The following is a 20,856-nucleotide window of genomic DNA, read 5'->3' as shown; positions in this document are numbered from 1 at the left end:
TATTGACATTGATGTTAGGACCTCTCTCTTAAGAATACACTATAGAGCAAGTGGGTTAAATTTACCCTTCGCAAACTAAGTATCACACACTACACTGGGTCCACTCCAAGAGCACTGAAGAGAAAGGGTGAGAGATTTTCAGGGTAAAGTCACAAACAGGGTAGTGAGCCCTTTCTCACTAGATTTACAGCTCTCTCCTCTGCCTCTCTAGATGGTTTAGGTTTCCACTCTCAGGCTAAAAGCAGGCAGCTGACATCAAAACCTTCAGAGAGACCTCTATTTCCCAGAAACGGCTCTCATTTCATGTAAATAGCAGCCTTTCATGGCTACATTGAGATAAATTGTGCCCTGCTGGACCTGGGGTAGACACTGTTAACCCTGGAGTCTTCTTAGTCGACATCCGTAAGTGTTGCCATGATGATTCACATCTGTATGTATACATCTGTGTGTTTGCACTGGCATGAAAGTTACTTGGTTCTTCCTTCAAGCATAGCTATACTAAACCTGGAGAATAATAATACATGAGCGTGGCCAAAACACCAAATCTGGTTAGACATGCTTCAAACTACCCTGTCCTCATGGGAGGTAGCAGGGAAGGAACTTTATTACTGATAGTCTCACGTTAAAAGGACTAAAGGTAATCAAGCCCTGACAACATATTACCCAAAATTGTGCAGAGAATCATTTGTTCCCAGTCAATTGGGAGTTAATCTGCTGGAAGACCCCAATGATGTTTGAATTTATTTTAATACAAGTAGGTTAAAGATGCCAATCCTCTTCTGGGATTGCCATTGCTCCGTAGACTGTAGTCGTTATCTGTCCTGACTCGGCAAAGTAATTACTGCGATTGTCTGTGCACTCAAATCACCTCGAAAATGTTTGATCAAATTTGCTCAAATTAGCATTTTCATCGATGACAGAAGAATAGTCATATCCTTACGCAATTATGCCGATTATCTCTCCGTGGAGGCTTGTGAAGTAAAGGATTATGTCACCTCAGAGATCACAGGAAACAAAGGCCGGCTGCTTTGTTTAGATTTCACCACGCACCTGATTGCTGTAAGATCCTCATTATATTAATTTTGGATGCTAGTGCAGTGAAAGAGGCAACGACAGGGGGTCCATTGTGCAAAGGGGTTTGTGCCCAGTGCCATAGCAACCGTTAAGGGGGTTAAGCATCTTAATCATAAGGATAGAAAAGAATATTTGTGCATGTGATGTGTGTGTGACAGTGAAACGCCTCCCGTGGGCAAGTCAGCATTCACCCATGAAGTAGGTCAGTGAAATTTGCCCAAATTAGGTCAGTGGCAGTCAATGGGTTCCATCCCGGATCAGAGAAAGAAAGCAGAACCGAGGGGCTTACTTGATCTGAGCTTTTACACTTGGTTAAAAACTGTTGTGTTGGTCCACACAAAAAACACACACCCTGCAAAATACATTAGAAATAAAGCATCAGAGCAAGACACCAAAGTTCCCCCCCAAAAGCAGAGTTCCATGCAACATCAAGCCGACGCATTTTTTCATCCTTGCTATCAGAATCAGCTTGCAACAAAAAAAGCCAGTTTTGATTGAAAATGCTTTTGATAAGTCACCAGCTTTGGTTACAGCGCTTAGTTCTGATTATTTAGCACCCCTTGAGCTGTTTGGATGGTCGCGTCTTTGTCATCCGCCTGTGTTGCATCTAGTTTTTTCTCCCTCCCCATTTTGAAGAATCCACATCAGGGGAGAGGTTGTTGTGACTGTTGTTGCCAATAAACGTTGGAACACAGGAACCTTTGAAGTCTGTTTCACGTCGTGATTTGCTTTCATCGTCCCCCGAATGTCAATCAACGAGAGATAATGCGACTCCAGAAGGAAACTTTTGTTGCCTTTTCTCCCCAATTTTCTCTCCGCACATACATAAACACACAAAACCGAAAAAATGACAACAAAGGCACGAGGAACGACAAAGGCTGTATTGGACATTAGACAGACAGGCGGTGGGCTGCATAATAATCTGTGAGGAGTTGCGATGGGTTCCAGAAGACCCATTTCCGTGGAGCTGATTGTGTGTGTGTGCATCTCGCTGTTGCTGTGGTCTCTGAACTTTACTTTGTTTCTCTGTCGCTCATCTCAGAGGAATTAGGTGTCAGGGAGGAGGAACAACACTGTCAGGTGTCTTTTGTGGGCAACATCTGTTCAATTGAGTGATGGCGACGCTGGGCCTGCACCTAATCACACAGGCCCGCACCGCAGTCTGACTCTGAGGTTTGGGGGAATTGGGGGTGGGGAACAGGAACTCCCTTCTATGGGTAGCAATCAAACTCCAGCCCCCGGCTTGTCTGCACATGTGATAATGTCCACTTCCCCTTTCCCTACATTTCGCCATCCTCCCTCCCCCTTTGCTGCCAATCATGTGTCAAATGTTTCACACACTTTACACGATGTTTGCGTCTGCGCGCCAGGCGCATGTGCCGAACTGGAGCCGTCAACACGAGTTAAGAGAAGCTGGAGCGGAAGGGACAAAGAGACACCCAACAACACAAAGAGCTTCACAGAGGCGTCAAGCCAGGAAACGACCAAATGTACAAGCTAAACGTGGTTCACAGTAAAGAGAGCCTCACGGAGTTATACTGACTAACGTTACGAGCCAGGCAGAGAAAAATGCCTGGCTGGAGGGGCTGGGTAGATGAGCCAACCTAGATGAGGCCGCAGTCCAGATAAGTTGGGACAGTACCAGGGGCTCGGCCACACCACGTTAGAGAGAGAGGAGGGGAAACAAGTGAATTAGCAAGAAATAAAAAGTGAAGAAAGAAAGAAAAACAGAGAGAGAGAGAGAGAGAGAAAGGGATATACTATAGAGAGAGATAGAATGGGGAGAGAAAGACAGACGGACAGACCGAAAGCAAGCAATAAGACAGAAGGAAAGAGATTTTCAGCGGATGGCTGGAGGGGACTGCTGAGAGTCAGAGCTGGAGCTGAGACTCAGGGGTAGGGCCAGGCCTGTGCTGGGGCTGCTGAGAGAGGAGCCAGGGCTGGAGGCCAGAGGAGCAAGGGAGGGAGGCTGAGAATAGGAGGAGGCTGTGGCAAAGCTGTGGCTGGGGCCGGGGCCAGAGCCAGGGGCCCCCACTTTAGATTTAGTCAGCTGTTCCCCTGGCCAGCAGCTGGAATGGAGTGAAAGGGAGGGGAGGTAGAAGGGGAAGACAGAGCCGAGGCTTTGGGGGGGAGAAGTTTAACGGAGAAATGGAAAGTGGGAGAAGATGGAGAAGAGAAAGGAAAAAATAGCACAGTAATAGAAAAGGGAGAGAAAGAAGAGAGCAGGGGGAGACTGTGGTGTTGGAGGTTTGGACGGAGGACAGTTGAGAAGCCATTAGATTCCTGTGAGAGGGAGAAAACTGCACTGAGAGCAGACAGACTGACAGAAGGTGGTTGAGGCTCACTGGCGATGCAACCGCTCTACCCTTCCTCCCTTACTGGTCCTCATGCTCCCTCATTCCTCTCTTTCCTCCCTCCATCCTCCTCCTTCAGTCACTGGCAACCATTCTTCAGCCAGTTGTGTTACAGCAACAGCCTCGCTATTCATTACGCACGACCTGCAGGCATGACCTTAAACACACACTGAGAACCCAAACAGGTGCCCCCACTCCACCCCCCACCCCCCACAAGAAATACGGACAGAAGCACAGAGACAGATGGGTAGAATTGAGAAGACTGGACTGCAAGAGGAGGAATATGGAAAAGGAAGATGGAGAGAGAGGGTAGAACGGTATACAATTAAAGCAGAACATGTACACACTTGGTTTCCATAGAAGTGGATGAAATGAGATTTGGAGGGAGGGGCCAGGGTTTGCCACGGGGCAAGCAGCGACTGCTAGCAAAGCACTTTACGGCCCATTATATTCCATTCAGATGGATCAGGCGTCTAGGATAAAAGCATTTAGTCTGCGCGTTAGTGAGTGACTCAGCACTTGGAGCCCTCACATTTGGACACCCCCCCCCATAACAGCACAATGCATATCAATGAAGTGGTTTGCTCTATACATATGGATCACTCACTCCCACACCTACACCTGTCCTTTTTTCTTTCTTCTCTTCCATTGGCGCCAGCCTTTCGAACACTCAACCTTTCTGGCATCTTTGTGTAAAGTCAGATTTAAGTAATAGAACCTGCTCTTTCTGAACAAGGAATAGCAACATTCAACGAGACAGAAATAAAAGAAATGGGGAGAGAAAAAAAACAGAAGAATGCTGTTTTCTGTTTTTTGCATTTTTTGCTCACCTTTTCTCCAAATTAGACCTTTGTCTGCATGACTGCAATAGCTAAATGATTGCTTTCCCTTCATCTCTCTCTTGTCTACGGCACTCCCTCCATCCGTGTGTCCTTTCCTCTTCATTCTACCTCTATGCACTCTGTCCCCCTTCTCTATTCCCCTTGGTGATGGTTAATGGCACAGGGATCCAGCATGGAATATAGATCAGTGCGAGATGGATGGGACACCAGGAGCTCCGGCCAGTCCCGTAGGTCCCAAACAAAGATTAACTAAATATTAGCTGACAGGAAGAGAGAGAGAGAGAGAGAGGGAGAGAGAGACAGAGAGAGAGAGAGGGAGAGACAGGGACACAGCTGCAGCTGCTAGTGCCACTGCTGGCAGAACAAACTATCTGATTGTTTTTAACCCCCTGTGCTCTTGGGGGGGGAGTGGGCGCACACATGATATACGCACAAAAGATGCAAAAATACACACCATGCATTGGAGGGTACAAACTGCTGTGCATGTGTACCAACATGCAATCAGAGACACGGTGGGAGAAGAAGCCCACTAATCACATTCTCTCCTCCCCCGCTCTGCCCTGCTAAGGCGGATGGCGAGGTGGAAAAAAAGGGAATAAATCTTTATTAGGTGATGTGTCCCTGCTTTATCGATCGCTTCGCTCCTTCCCTCCCCAACTCCTCCACCCCTTCTCTTTCCCCTCCCCTCCTTTTGTTATTTTAGGCGTGTGTCTGCCATCCAGTCCAATTGAGTCAGGCTGTACATCAGAAAGGACCATTACCCTCGTCTCAGTTGGGTTGGGGCTGTCACCGGTTTTGTGTGGGGCAGGAAGTGAGGCCATGAAGCCACCCAGGAGGGACAGCTAGCCGGACAAGCAGGCTGGGAGACAGACAGTCAGATAACCCAGACGGGTTTGGGCAAGAATGCAGACAGACAGTGCAGTGATGAACAATGTTCCTCAGCAATGCTATTAAACAACAATAATAGATTCACCTACACTTCATTGATGCTTCTACGAGTCCAGCACAGCCCAGGTACAACCCGGTTTATGGTGGGAGTTTATTCACAGTATTTCTCCTCAGACAGGGTCATGTCACACGGACTAGCCTACATTTAAGACAAAATAAATACCAACAAATACAAACATACAAGCAAGTTGAGACTATAAAATGGGTGGTTTGCTTATAAGGGATCCATATTTTGATATTCTGACTTGTTAAACAGTTCCTTAATTGCTGTTACGATCACTACCCATAAATTCTGACAGGGTCTTGTAATGTTTGTAATACTGTTAGGCATCTGTACCTAAATTAATTTTTAATGCCAAATAAACTAGCTGCAAATGATAAAAAAAGGCATCCTGTTTAAATTTCACCTCACAGGATGTGTCTCAGAATACAAAATACTGAAACACATATTTAAATTAAGTCAACCATACAAGGTTGATTTTTCCACACTGACATCATTTCAGCTATCTAATCAAATACTAAATGAATAAGAATACAAGTTGAATAGATTGAACTCCTCATTCAGAGAATCAGTAAATGACTAAAATGTAAAAAGCAAGTGAATTAAGATCCTAACATTTCAACAAATAATCTAGAATAGTTCTCACTACCTCGTAAATGTCCGGATACAGATCATTTGAAAACCTCAGAGAAAGATACCACAGTAAATAGCCCAAGCCCTGTTCCTCTCCTAATTCCAGACACGCGGCAGCTTCTAAATGTAGAAACAGTGATAGCCACTGAAGTCTGGATGAACACTAGTGCTGAGCAAAAGGCACCAAGAGTTAGCTAGCCAGCTAGCCTTCCTATGGGAGTTTCTTCACAGGAAACACTAAGGAAACGTGCTGTATCTAGATAGGGGCAGTGGAAATAAGATATGGGCTTTGTATTGCCTGGCTTGGGAAATTAAAACTGGAAAACTGAGAAGGGGAGAAAGAGGGAGAGAGCTTGAACACAGGGGAAGAAAAGACTAAAGAGTGCAGGCACAGGTATGGAGAGAAGAAAATATGATGACAAGAAGTTGGAGTTCAGGAATGAGATTTTATAAACAAGAAAGCAAATGATAAAGGAAGGGAAAAAATAGACAAAACTATTTAGAGGGGGAAAACTAAATCAAGAAGAAAGCCTCATTGTCATTCTTTGTCTGTTTCTCAAGTCTCTCATGCCTGGAGAGCCTTTCCAGTTCTATTCAGCTCTATCAGAATGGTGAATACGTGTCTCACATGCCACACGGCTACGACATGGTTGGACCACGCACAGCCAGAGGCGCCTTGCACTCAGGGCCTCCTCCTCTGCATAGTTTACATGGCACTTGAGCCTGTCGAGCAAGAGCGAAAAGCATAAACCCCCTCCTCCTCCTCTCTGTCCAGGCCAGATTCCTGATTGTTCCACACAAGGACAGAATAACTAGGCATGTATTTAATTACTTCTCCGACTGATGTCGCATGTAAAGAATTCCTTATTGGAAGACATATTCAATCAAGAGAGGTGCTGCTTATTGGAAAACAATAATGTAAGCTTGGGCCCATCGTTCAAGCCCCAGCAATCGGCCACAGGAGGGAGGATCTGACCAGATTGACCCCTGTCTTTAGTCAATCCCTAGGGGGGTCAAGTGAAGAGGTCAGCATGGGGCCATCTCAGGATGGGGGGAGGGACAAGCCAATCAGTGAACACCTTTGTCTGTGTTTTCATGTCTGCTAGGGGTCAGCGACAGGTAAACCCTCATCCTCTGACGTTGTTTATTCTAAGGCGCCAAGTAGCTGGCACTGTAGAAGAAGTGTGTGTCTTCAAGCATGAGCACAAACAAGTGTGTGTGCGTGCAAGAATGGGAATGATGACAGACGGGAATGTCATCCACCTTCTTATCATTAACATGTCTTGCTTTTATTGAGGCTGACACACACAGTCATGGACATGCTCACTGAGGTATTAGCACACACAGGGTTCACTTTGTACACGTTAGGCATTCATACGCAGGAGGCAGCTTTATGGAGAGGTCAATGCTGCACTGAATCCATCAGTCAAAAATACCAAGACAGAGAAATATGGGAAAACCAACCAAAAACATCTATACATTCATTTATGGTCAGGATGGATCAAATGTATCATTGTTACTCTGGGAAAACAGCAAAGTCACAAAGTATACAGCCATTATGCACACACACACACACACACACACACACACACACACTGCACAGAGGCTCTGTTCTGTGGCCACAGTGAAAGCATGTCTTTTTACACATACCCTCATACTGCTGAACACACACACACACACACACACACACACACACACACACACACACACACACACACACAACCCCCTCCTGCAGTAAGCAGTCTTAGACTGCTTTGTGCTTATTTCAGCGGCCCATTGGTGCAAAGAGGTATTCATTAAAAAAAAAAAAAAAGAGGGGGGGTGCATCAGATCAGAGAGCGCTGAGTACTGCATTCCCCTTTTGTTATTACTGCCAAATCGAAGAGAGAAGGGCGGCTGCTAATAAAAGTCATTAAGTGAAAATGAAAAAAACTACCTTTAATAGGGCCTTGTCATTGTGGATTTAGTAGCCTTTCTATCGCCCTCTCTCTCTCTCTCTCTGCTAGGCGAGGCAAGGAAAGGAGCAGGAGCTCTGTGGAAGGAGCCCTGGATTCTTAGACAGCCAGCCAGCCGAGGAGCTGTGCTGACGCACACCCAGCAGCCACAGTCTGGGACAAGAGACAAATCGAGCTGGAACAGGGACGGGGGTAGACGTTACCGAACTCAAGCTAGAACTTTATTACTTTAGCTGGTTTATTTAAACGGGGGTAATGCACACTGATTTTGTATATAAAGCTCCCTCTGTAAATGAGCCAGTATTAGCATGCAGGGCAATTTTGAAACATGGTCTTTGGGAAACTTGGTAATAGGCCTGGGAGTGTGGCAGTCGTACAGCGGTTAGGTCTGGAACAGGAGACGGTGATTTAAGACGGGCAGGGAGAAACCAGCTACGTCTGGAACCAGCAGTGGGACTGGGGAGGGAGACTGGCTCCAGTCAGGTGGAAGGAGAGGTAATAAAGTAGACGGCCCTAGCTTGGGATGGCAGAGGGATGGACTGATGGTAAATGTTGGGTACAGTCTGGGGAGCATGAAATGAAGAAGACCATTGTGACTAAGTGTAGGAAACCGGAACACAGCTAGATGTTGGGAGGCGTAGTGTCAGGTGGAAGTCATTCATCCATGGGCACATCTGGGATTGGTTTGAATCACGACTGTGGGAAGTGACAAGCAACCTCCTGAATAATTCTGATGTGCCGGTGACATGGTAGACCTAGCAAACAAACAAACCAAACAGTGTTGCTTTGTCGACACAAACATCTCAGCAACATTCACAAAGACAGGCAAAGCAAAGTGTTTCCATTACAACTTTGTTGAAATGTATCCGATCCTCTTTCCATTTGACAAACATAATGGGACAAAGACCTGAAATCTGCTTCTCACAGTCTCTTCGACACAGTCAGACAGAAAGAGAACACTTTCCCTAAAGACTAAATGTCACTTTTCACATGGATGCGGTTGCTGCCCCTCTCTCTCTTTCTTTCTCTCTCTCTCTCCCCCTTGGAAAGCCATTTGTTTACACTAGCTGGAGGCTCAGCCATGTTTCCATGACGATACAAGCCCAGGGATAGTCACATAGCTGGTAGACCTGAGGCACCGAATCCGGGAACAGTCAGTCAGTCATTTTCTAACCCGCTTAATCCGCTAACGCAGGTCGCGGGGGAGCCGGTGCCTATCCCGGCAATCTCAGGGTGTGAGGCGGGGGACACTCCGGGTACGACGCCAGTGCACCGCGGAGCCACATAGAGACAAACAATCATTCACACACACACCCACTCCTACGGTCAATTTGGGACTGGCCAATCAACCTGAAGCGCATGCTTTTGGAGGTGGGAGGAAGCTGGAGAACCCGGAGAGAACCCACGCAGACACTGGGAGAGCATGCGAACCCCGCACAGAGCGGGACTCGAACCCGGGTCCGCCGTGTTGTGAGGCGGCAGCGCTAACCACTGCGCCACCGTGCCGCCCCGAATCCAGGAACATTGCTCCCTAAACGGTCACTGCTCAGAGACTGGTCCCAAAAATGACATCTTATCGTTTGGCTTTTTGTTGTACATTCTCAGCCTCCTCAGAACGAACCCCCCCTTAGTTTTCTGGTCAGCATTACATGACTGCTTCTCAAAAGTCCACAGTCTCCCTACCTCACAATCACAATTTGAGTCTCTCTCTGCAGCTAATTGGTTTTACACAGAAGAACAGCATATCCTGAAGCATCCCATCCTTTGTGGTAGGCATATGGGCTCCCTCTTGATCGGCATTGTAGAAAATATATAAATATATAAAATAACTCTAACAGGAAAATAAAACCAGATCCACCCACGTGAGAAAGAGAGCCCACACACCAACAGAAAAAAATAAGCCCTCAACAACCACAAAAAAAAAAAAATCCAGCTCAGCCTGATGGCGTCTCGCAGACAACATGCTCATGCAAGATTTATGTTTGGCATCTTAAATTCTGCACCTTCATGGACAAAATGCTTGAAATGTTGATGCGGGTCCTCGAGAAGGACTTTGAAAAGCCTCCTGGATTCTCAGTTCGACGTAAGCTGAGAATGAACCTGGTGTGTACATGCCCTTGTGTGTGTTCTCATGAGCAGGCTCAGTGTTACTCCACCTTTGTAAGAGGTACAGATTTCTCCTTGGCATTTGCTTTCCTGCTTTGTCACACAAACAATAACGGACCAGTGAGTGCAAATAGTCTTTGTTGTTTTATCAGCTTCTTTTATTTTGTGGCTGTTGTTCCTGTCTATGTGCTGTATTGTTGGGAACAATGTCTGATACTGGCATGATTCTGCCTGAATACTAAACACACATGTAATATAAAGTCAGTTGGAAATGACATATGGCTCGAAAGCTTCTCCTTTCACACACCTAAAATATGCTTTTTATGAGCTTAGCAAAGCTTTAGGAGAGTCTGTGCTATGATTTTCACCATCTGTGCTCCAAAAACAGAACAGGTTAAAAAAAAAAAAAGGGGAGGGAGACTCCAGCCTGATTGTTTTCACCGTTTCATTGACATTAGGATAAAAAAAAAAAGATGGGGTGAGTAGATGATGCATAAACCTAATTAAGATTCTCCAGAGCGTGAACAAATTAACCTGAGTTATGAGCATGCAGATGCACACAACGCACACACACACACACACACACACACACACACACACACACACACACACACACACACACACACACACGCACACACACACACACACACACACACAATCCATTGCTGCAATAGGTGGAGCAGACAAAGATGACATTCACACTCAAACAGGCATGACTGCAATGGAGGTTCAGTGATATTTTAGGCAGGGGAATGGCAAAACAGTGTAGGCCAACAACGGGTACATGGAAAATGCACGGAAATAAGCTGTAGGATATGGATGTGCATGAAAGATTCAGTGTCCACCGCGTCACACATTTCACATAATTGACGTGACGTTCAGCTTCATGCAAATCATTTTCTTAACAAGAAGATGTAAAAAACAATACACGCCGGTGCGTGTAGAATATGCTAATGACATTGCAGAGAGTGACATATGTTAGGCATCAGGATGTCACTCCATAGGGACATAGAGCTTACGGTAACAGGATAGCAAGAGTGACTTGGTGGCGTGCGTGTGGTGGTAGAGGGGGTTATGGGTTTTTTTGTTGTTCTGGCACAAAGCCTTGTGTGCAGAAGGGGAGGCGCTGGGGGGGGGGGGTTAGAAACACAGGACTGAGGGGTCACAGAGAGGAGGAGTGGGACAGTGTATGTCATAAATGAATGAGAGAAGAGGACTGAACTTGACCCAGACTGGAGGACTTGGAGCAGGGAGGAGGGTAATGATGTGCAAACATGCTTTGTCATGCCACGATAAAGTCACAGGATTAGAATTCTATAATTAGAGAAGGGGGCACCATAATGCTCAGCGTCCTTTCAGCGTGATGAGCTGCCGAGTCAAATTTACACAAGGCGAATGATGCTCATCTACGACACCACAAGGTCTGACTGACAGGGTAAAGCAAAACTCAACTTGGCACGTCTGTGAGATTTCTCTGATCAGCTCAAGACAATGTCATTTTTATGACGGCTGTTCTATATGGAGCTGCTCTCCAAAGCACCATGCATATTTAATTGGATTAATTTGCAGTTATATCTAATGTATTATTATAGACGGAAGCTTTCCAGCAGGTAGAGGTGAAGTGTGTGCCACTAACTGGTCGAAGGCTGACAAATTTGTCCCTAAGTTAAACAGCGAAGTGAGAATAAGAGGGTTGAAGCTGGGTTTAACGCTGCTACAACAGCAGGAGCAGTGGACTGCTAGATAACACTTGCATTCACATATGAATATTTATCCCAAAGGCTGGCACTGGAACAGATGAGCTCGCATGGGAGAAAGAACAACCCATCCATCTCACTCTCTCCCCTTCTCCACGCTTCATTCTTTACTTTCATATATCCCCTTCTCTTGCAATCACCATTTCAATACCTCTCTCCTTCTTTGCATTTCCACCCACTTTCTCCCCCTAGGCCTCCCCTCTGTTTCTTGATATCACCCGATCTATTGCTCTTCCCGTTAAACGCCACCCCCCCCCCCTCCATTCTCTCTGCAGCACTGATGTATGGAAAGAGATGGCATGAAAAAAAATAGAAAAAGTGTGTGATTAATGTCTTTGAGAAAAAGATAAATAATCACAGGAGACGGGGGCTGGTAGTTGGCCTTAGGGGAGTAAATATGGAGAGTTTTATAGCTGCTCACTTGGGAGAGAGGGAGGTTGGGGGGGGGTAAGAGGGGGGAGGAGACGAGCAAAGCGACAGCAGATCCATTCAAGTATATTAGCTCCCCCCCCATACACAATAACCTCTGCATCTATTCTATTGCTCTACTGTCTTTCATCATCAACAGTGAATCCTTTCCCACTGACAGCACAAACATAAGAAGCCACAGACATCCATGCACGCTTGTGTGCACACACAAACACTCCCTCACAACCGCTATGCACTTTTTTTTTTCCAGGCCAGTCCCACTGTATGTGTTTGATGGGCCAATACATGTGCTGTGTGATGTGGCTGACAGCCCCCTCCCATGCTGCCCTGCTTTTAAGCCCTCATCCTCCAGTGGCTGCCTGTCCCCTGGAGTAGATTGCATCTTTTATTTATCATTTTTCCTTCCTTGGCTTTATCTACTCAAGCTAAAAAAAAATAAAAAAAAATCTGTGGAGAAAAATTGCAATCAGCATAACATACCCTCCTCCTGCTGTGTACTTGCCTGTCATCCTCCACTCTCCATGAGCATGCAGGATGAGACTGACAGCCCGTGCAGATGAAGACACACACACACATGCATACACAGATGCATGCACCACCCCCTCTGTTTATCAAACCCTCACACGTCCTACTCTCTTTCTTTCACACACACAAAACACGTGTGGCTAAAATAACGACCCAGTTACCCTTTTTGACACCGTTTCTTACATTTTTTCCCCCCGTGGTGCACGCACGCCCACACACACACACACACACATCTCCTCACTGACACCTTATATCAATTTACCCTGTGCTGAGCTTCCCAAAGCTTGAAAAGAGTGAGCATATAAATGAGTCTAATGCTGGGGAATCTGGTAAACAGGCCAGAGAGGGAGGGAGAGCTGCCTGCCTGTCTGGCTGCTCCATGGCTACTATTGTGTATTGCACATTCTCTCTGAGCCCACAAGAGCTGAAGCCATCTCCACACAGATTCTTTGGATGGATAGTAAGCCAAGAAGTGAGAGGGAGCAATGGGAGAGCAAGATAGGGGAGGGTAAGGGAGGGAGGGAGGAAGAAGATCATGCATAAAATCTTGTTTGCAGAATGCATGAAGATTCGGATGAAGTGAGTTGGGGGGGTGGGGGGGTTAATGGGATTAGAATCCCAAACTAAGGGTGGGGAGTTGGATTGACAGCTGAGTCTATTGCGCTGAAGATTGCAGTGAAATATTGTGGCTCTGGCAAAGGCATCCATCCAGGCAGGGGACCAGGCAAGCAGAAAAGGGGGGGGGGGGGGTTGTTGAGCTTACAGCACTGTTTACTCCGAGCTATGGCACAAATAATGCAGCAAAGACCAAAATGAATCTTTGCTTGCACCAGCTCCACAAAGCCGAGGCTTTAACTGAATATTGGAAAGGGAGCAGCAAAGCTTTAGTCAGTCTCACAAAAGTGTTTGGCAAACAAAATAGAAGCACTGTGGCTTTAAATCGCCGTCCCTCCCACCCTTTCTAAATATCGTCTATTTAGCCAGCGGTGAAAAGATATAGGGGGCTTTTGTCTGCCTACCCATTGGTGGGGGTATGAAGAGCTGGAAAGACATAAAAATAGGAACAAAGTGCTAAGCTTCCTATTGGGATGGCTCTGGGCGATTCAGTGCGCGCAGCTCTGTGGGCAAAAACAAGAAGTGGGCTACTATTACGGGCTTATCTGAAAATAGGCTGTACTCACGCAGCTACATGGTAGACTGGGGTGGAAATACCCCCACATTGTTTCTTATACACAAGTATAAGGAAGGCAAACACAACAAGCCCTTTAAACGTCTGGCATGGTTCCATCACATGACAATCGGTGCGGGTGAGGTGTTTTTATTTCTTACAGGGTGTTTTCTAGTCCACTCACCGACTTGTAAGACGTTGTCCACCCAGCCACCCTCCAGCAGAGTGACACCCCGTAGGAAAGGCAGCTGGGTCTCGTCATTATTGTCCCCGCTAGTTCCACTTTCCTCTCCTCCGGCGTTGAAAGAGGAATACATACAGATCTCCTTCTCGCTTCTCGGGAATGACCAGTATACGATCCTCCGCTGAACCGGTTCCGGGATCCGTTCGAACCGTTCCTCCACCCTTTGGAACGGCCACTTCTCCGCGACTCTGCGTGCCGCGATGTCGAGCAACGACTCGGGGTTGTGCGTTTTTCCGTTCCCCGATCCTCCCGGAGCGGAGCCTGCGCCGCCACACAGGACTCCTCCAGCCCGCTGCCCTTGCCTGCACGCCGGGTTGTAGCCGGGCCTGCAGCAGAGCCGCTTGGCTGGTGGCTGCTGGACTCGCTCGGCCATGATCGCACCGCTTCCAACCTGAAGCGCAGTTCCTCTCCGCTCATATAAACGGGATAAGGAAGAGAAAAGTGCAATCTCGCACCGATTGTTTGCCGTACATGGAGAGGCTGCCCTTATTTGGAAAGGTAGGCGGTGCTTTGCGAGTTCCGTGAGGTCCTTTGTGTTGTCAAAGTAACCGAGAGGGGCGGGGTCCTGGAGCGCTGCCAGTGCACGAGTGGCGCTATAAAAGGATCTGGAGGCGGAATTCCCGAACGTCGGCAAATCCTTTGTGAAGCCTTTCGGGAGCAGGAGGGCGGAGCCCCGGCGGCTGACGGCCTTTGAAGTTTTCTTCTTATTTGAGTTAAAAGGCGGGGACTTAATCCAGGGGCGGGCTCACAGTTTCCCACAAGGGTAAGAAGGGGCAAGAAATCTGACTTTCTTGCTTTGGAGCCTGCGCTACCACCGGAGGGCCTAACTTCTTCAATAACAATATGTTGGTTGTTTTTCGGCTTTTTAGCTCAGAGAGTCTCGACTGTCAAATGCATGAGAGAAAAAGAAAACATGGAGATAATATGCAATGTGTGTCCTCCATAGTTACTACTAATCAGTGGTTTGGTCAGCTGTTATTCACTCACCGTACTGCGGCCTGCAAAAGCAATCACAAACACTCTCTGACAGACAAATTGGGTCTGTTTCCATCCATCCATTTTCTGCCTCTTTATCTGCCGCAGCGGGTCACGGACATCTGGAGCCTATCCCAGCTGGCATAGGCTGTGAGGCGGGGGACACTCCGGGCATGACGCCAGTGTGCCACGGAGCCCAATTTCATGCAAGGGTAACAAACCCAGAGTAAGACCTGTGAGTCTGGGTTGATGTACCCTGAACTTGTAAACCCAGAGTTTGCGGTTTCACAAAGGCTGGTCATGGTTAGTTTTATCAACCCAGGGTAAGTTCACCGGCAGGTTAGTAGGTGCGACCCAACTCTAAAGTCATTATCTCTTCTAATAGAGGCAATAGTATGAACAACAACACAATTATATCGCAGGCCTTCTTAGGAATCATCCTGAGGTAACGTGAACAGGCTGGAAACAGGCTTTCAGCAGGCCTATGGTCATCTCCAACGAGCCTGTCGTTTTGCAGTGAGCCCAGTTGAAGTTCTGTGGGATGGCCTGGTTCAGTGTAAGGGGTCAGCAGCCTCGGTTGCCATGGGTAACCCCTGTCCTCCAGATAAAAGCCATCAAAGTCTCCTGTGATGTATAGTGGATATATCACGGTAGACAAGTGTAGACGGTCTATCCAAGATAGACGGAGACAAGTGAGTTACTGCAAACCTTTATGCCACCTACCACGTTACAGTCTGGTGCTCAGGTAAGTCCACACATCCGTGAGTCAGGAATTGACCCAGAACACTTTGCCTCCACATCAGAAATGTAATCTGCAGCACCAAACGTGATCTGGACAGATGGTAGTCTATGTGTGATGCTGTCTTTTGAAACAGTAATCAATCTACATGTACTTGCACATTTATGCTGAATGGACTTCCTGTTCACATCTTGAACTTCATTATGTGAGGAGCCTTAATGGAAATGTGGGTACCATCTATAGAGCAAATTACGTTGGCAAATCCTAAAAGAAAATGAAGTTACTAATCGAAGTTTGAGGTTGTAGCACAATGTCATTAAGGGACTATAATTTCAGACTCATCATTAATTGTTATTAATTTATTATTTATAAAAAAACTAATTGCAGTGCAACACACAATACCTGCTGGGATGTGACGGCAAGATGTGTGTGGTGGATTGGGACGTGAGCTGGTACCAATCATAAAAGATAACTGGATATGATGGGACGAGTCTATTACTGCAGTAACAAACCCAGAGGTTCAGTTACCTTGCTTTGTGAAACAGGTGAAGGTTACTCCTATGACTCTCGGTTAAGTTACTTCCCTTTGTGAAACCCAAACCTTGGTTTTCCCTGATTTCAGGATTAACATACCCAGGATTTTCACTAAACCTGCTTTGTGAAACGGTCCTATTATCTCTCAGACAGACACACAGGACAGCCTATTAATCTTCATTTGAAAGGGAGGTTCCACAGATTTTATGTAAGAGAAGAGTTAAAACACGAGCAAACATCTTCTGTGACTTGTGAGGTATCACCTTAAAGATCATTTTTAAAACATCATGTTTACCTTAACATTCATGCATAACATTGCAAGCATAAACTTTTGAAATCAAAGTTTGAAGTTTGTCAGCCAGCATATGATCCAGTGATTTTCAAGCTTCTCCCACATTTATGATTTTAGATGTGGACATCTGGAAATCTGCTGCATTAACTCTTTTCTTAGTCTATTCTTTCACAATTGTCACAACATTATGAAAGTACTATGCTAAATGTCTGGATTTCTCGCATTAAGAGCTATGGGTCTAGTCATGTCCTCTTTACTCCCTGCAGTATAGTTGACAAAAATAATCAAAGGATGTTGGAAATTCTTCATGGTCTGGCCAGATTAGTGGGTTTTCTTGTAACCATTATGACATACACCACTATTGGAGCTGTCTAACTATAAACTGCGGTGCAGTCATTTTATGGTCCTCCTCCCTGTCTGCTGATAATGCTTCAGTAGCAGTGTTATGAAAAAGAGGCCTACTTCTATTGGAATTAAATAGTCATCAGGGGGTTAAGGCGTGGCTTCATTGCCCACCACATGGTTTCTCTTCCTACTGGCTGAGCCATGTAGTAGCAGTTAATAATTATAAGAGTAAAACAAAACAACCAGTAGATAGGGGATATTTTTCAAAAATATATATAAAACCTGGCTAAAGCTATGCTGGTAAACCAGAATGTGTGTTTTTAATGGGTATGCATGTGTTCTCAGCTGCCTTTCTCCTTCCTCTGTGAGTAGTTCTAAAAGGCTGGCCTTTGAACCTCTCTGAAAGTGATCCATGCCGTATGGACAGAGCAGATGTGGCCTAACCTGATTTGGTTTCAATACTTCCCCACAGGAAGTTCACAAAGCCAGCAGGTCCTCCTTTGTTATGTTAGTCATCTTCCTCAGAGGACCAGTGGAGCCTTTGCTTTTTTATCTGAAACACAGTTATTACCTCTGCGAAGGAGGTAGTGCTTTTTCTGGAGTTATCCTTTGCTTCGTTGTTTTTTCTTCTTGTTGTCTGTCAGTGGGATTACTCAAGAAGTTATGAACAGTTTGTTGACATATTTTGAGAAGTAGGGTTTGACCCAAGGCGTGGCTCATTTGACTCTGATGTTGATCCAGATCGTCATCTGGATCCAGATTTTCTAAAAAGTCTTCTTTACCATTGCAGGATGTAAGCAATTGCTAAAATATTCGTTCTCTATCTTCATTGATAATGCACAAGATATTTGGAAAACGGTCACATACTGTATATAGTGACATACTGATAAGATCTACACATCAAAGTCTGATGTGTCTCACATTACTTGCACCCCTTGTGGATTATTTCAACATGTATTCAGAATTTATGTCAAATTACATCATGTCATTTTAATTTTCTTAATATGTTAAACAGGAATAGGAACAAGAGAACATCAACAAAATACTGTTGTTGCCTTTCTGAATTTGTGATATTCTGTGTATATTAATTGCTGCTTTCACCTACTTGGCATGTCTGTGTATAAGTGAATGTTAAAAGCCTCTGCTTATTGTCATTTTTGGACACTAATGGAACATCTACCAACTAATAAAAGCCAATACAGTAGTGGATCCAAAGTCACTCGAAAAACTAGCTTCAAATGAATCCCAATACGTTCTGTTCAGCGGAATAATATCATGAACTACATTTCCCATGCCGCTTAGGACCTCGTGTTATCCAATCACGGGGGAGCAGTAAGTTGCGACCGCCATCTACACTTCCTGGAAGAGGGAGCTGTTACTTATTATCGTAGACGTAAATAAGATATCTGGACTTTGGTAAGTTTATTCGTATTGTTCACATCACTACAAATAACCAGTATGAAACTACACAATCCTTGTCCCCTTACATTCGTATACATCGTTGTAGCTCTGATTAGCCGAGAGTTGGTGCTCTTGCAACTTAGTTAGGCCGTTATGGAAGGGCGGGCAAGCTAGCTTTGCTAATGTTAGTATAAATGAAGGCTAAATATATCTTCCATGTATTAGAAATTCGGACATCATCTTACAGTGACATACGATGAAAATGTTGTCGTAGCTAGCTTGTACCAGGCTGTAGACGGAGTAAAAGGCTGGTAACGGTTTTTGGATGCTCAGCTAGTAAATGTAACGTGCTAAATAGTTACGACGCTGTTTGATGCTAGCTAGCCGGGTGGTAATGACAACTTCTAAGGCAGTCGGAGCGCTTCACAAGTTTGACTGTAATAAACAGTTCATAACCGTGGATTTCAGCTTGTGATGACAATGATGCAGGTGTTGTGATAACGGTGGCTAATGTGGATAATCCCGATTGCAATTGGCGACATGTATGTTTTTTTGTTTTTACTCAGTTCATTTGTAGTTTTAATGTTAAAAGCATAAAGTATCTATTTTTGTATTTTAACCTCTCTGGTTTTGACGTCACCGTGACAAGCTGTACATAACTTTTAGTGAGAGTTCTTTTTTTCCGGGTTGTATGTGTCCATTAAGTTGTAACTCTGTGTAATTAATCAAATAATATTGATTATGTCACAGAATCAATATTATTTGACATCATTTTGTCAATGACTGATTTCGTTCAAGCTATTCTAATTACATTAACTCCCTAAGCATGTTCAGTTTATAATGATAGTCAATTGACATGCTGTTTTATTTTATGTTCATTGATTAAAAGCAGCTGTTTTTGCTCATGTGTGTTTATCTTGTTCATTTCAGCTTTTAAATAAAACTAAACTGCGTATTTTGACTTCATGTTGTAAAATTTCTTTTGCAACGGTCAAGTATTTCATTTTAGAGGTGATAAAAAGTCCTAAAACCCTTACTTTAAAAAGTGAAGATAGTCTGTTATGTCTTTTCACGTAACCAGGTGTGATGAGAATCAACTGAGCAGATAGAGGAATACCTGATGAATAAACTATATCTGCAGTGATCATGTATCAATTTATGAATTGCCATACAGCCAGTGCCATACAGAGTGTTTCATTTACTATTTTAGAATCTCTAAATGTGTTAGGTTATTAGAGACAGTGTTGCAAATAAGAGAGCAGCATTTAATTTCATTTTTGGATTTTATTTTAGACTTTCCTTCAGTCATTTTCAGCTCTACTGGGTAGCTCTCTAAAGAGTCTGACAGGAAACGAGAGAGATGAAAGGCAACCGTGTGCATCAGTGCAAGTCAGAACCCCAACTTAGGATATTTAATTTGCTATGTAGCCACAAAGATTGTGTATATCTGGTATAAGACCGGGTTTTGGAGGATCTGTTAGTTTTATGTGTAACAAGTACAGTACATCTGTTACTCAAATACATGTACAATGACACAATTGAAGGGTAAATATTTAGTATTTTTTTATCTTGTATTTTTATCTAGTCTTTTTTTTCTTAGTTTCTATTGTAGTTTAGAACCTAAACAATGACTCATTGAAATATGTTTTTCTATCTCTGTTAAAATGCACTGTGTGTCTGTACAGAGTATTTATAGAATAGTCAGGAAATTGCAAACACTGTTTATGTAAATTTTACACCCAACACCCTCTTTCCAACTCCTGAATTATTGTTGAAGGTCCTTTAGTTATTACTATTTTTTAACATATGACACTGTACTATCTAACCATTACTTTCTCTCCTGCAACCTTTCCTCAGGCCTCATATTTGCAGATCAGGATGATTGACATCCGTGCATGGGCAGAATATGTGGTGGAGTGGGCTGCCAAAGACCCTTATGGTTTCCTGACTACTGTCATACTGGCTCTTACACCTCTTTTCATCGCTAGTGCACTGCTGTCTTGGAAACTGGCCAAGATGATTGAGGCACGTGACCGGGAACAGAAGAAAAAGCAGAAAAGGAAGGAAAACATAGCCAAGGCTAAGAGGACCAAGAGAGACTGAGTCTGCAAGGGTAGAATGGGGGCATGAGAGAGGAGGAGCAGTCAGCCCACTTGCTGCCCTCCTTATTCCAAATAATGACAGTGCCCTTCCTTGTCCCATCCCTACTGTCAGCGCAGGGCCACCATGCCTCGTGTCCGGGGTAGGAGGGACACTGGACCCACAGGGCTAACATGTTGAGATGGACAGCACTGTCTGGAGGAGGCTTGTGCTAATGGGACTTTGGTTGGCAAGAGCATGGTGGTCATCTGTATTTGGTTATTATACAGAGATCCACTTATAATACTGTGCAGCTGTTGGAACACCTTGCATTCCATTATTAGCATCCATTCTGTCCTAATGTCAGTTTAATTAGCAAACTGGAACACATAAATTATCCAAAGTAACACTTTGTAATTAATAAAGTTTTCATGATTGTTAAGAAAATCCAATGT

At 44.9% G+C, this 20,856-nt stretch overlaps 2 protein-coding genes across 2 annotated transcripts in view; one reads left to right on the top strand and one right to left on the bottom strand.

Moving 5' to 3' along the window:
• Window positions 1-14,437, bottom strand: part of LOC137592388 (zinc finger SWIM domain-containing protein 6) — a 49,746-nt gene extending 35,309 nt beyond the window's left edge. The window contains exon 1 of the mRNA XM_068310533.1: window positions 13,977-14,437. Coding sequence (XP_068166634.1) covers window positions 13,977-14,409 — 433 coding nt within the window. The 5' untranslated portion in view covers window positions 14,410-14,437. The remainder of the gene's footprint in view (window positions 1-13,976) is intronic.
• Window positions 14,438-18,241: 3,804 nt separating this feature from the next.
• smim15 (small integral membrane protein 15) lies at window positions 18,242-20,786 on the top strand. Its single transcript, XM_068310323.1, has 2 exons — window positions 18,242-18,337; window positions 20,180-20,786. The coding sequence occupies exon 2, from the start codon at window positions 20,201-20,203 to the stop codon at window positions 20,423-20,425; it is 225 nt and encodes a 74-aa protein (XP_068166424.1). The 5' UTR covers window positions 18,242-18,337; window positions 20,180-20,200; the 3' UTR covers window positions 20,426-20,786.
• Window positions 20,787-20,856: the final 70 nt, after the last annotated feature.

This window comes from Antennarius striatus, chromosome 3 (assembly GCF_040054535.1).
Source record: "Antennarius striatus isolate MH-2024 chromosome 3, ASM4005453v1, whole genome shotgun sequence".
In the NCBI taxonomy this organism is placed as follows: domain Eukaryota; kingdom Metazoa; phylum Chordata; class Actinopteri; order Lophiiformes; family Antennariidae; genus Antennarius; species Antennarius striatus.
The sequence above is the reverse complement of the archived record's forward strand: the minus strand, read 5'-3'. Positions and strand labels throughout refer to the sequence as shown.

Bases quoted from the DNA above. Each gene is read 5' to 3' on its own strand.
- smim15 (XM_068310323.1), top strand. From the start codon at position 20,201: ATGATTGACATCCGTGCATGGGCAGAATATGTGGTGGAGTGGGCTGCC.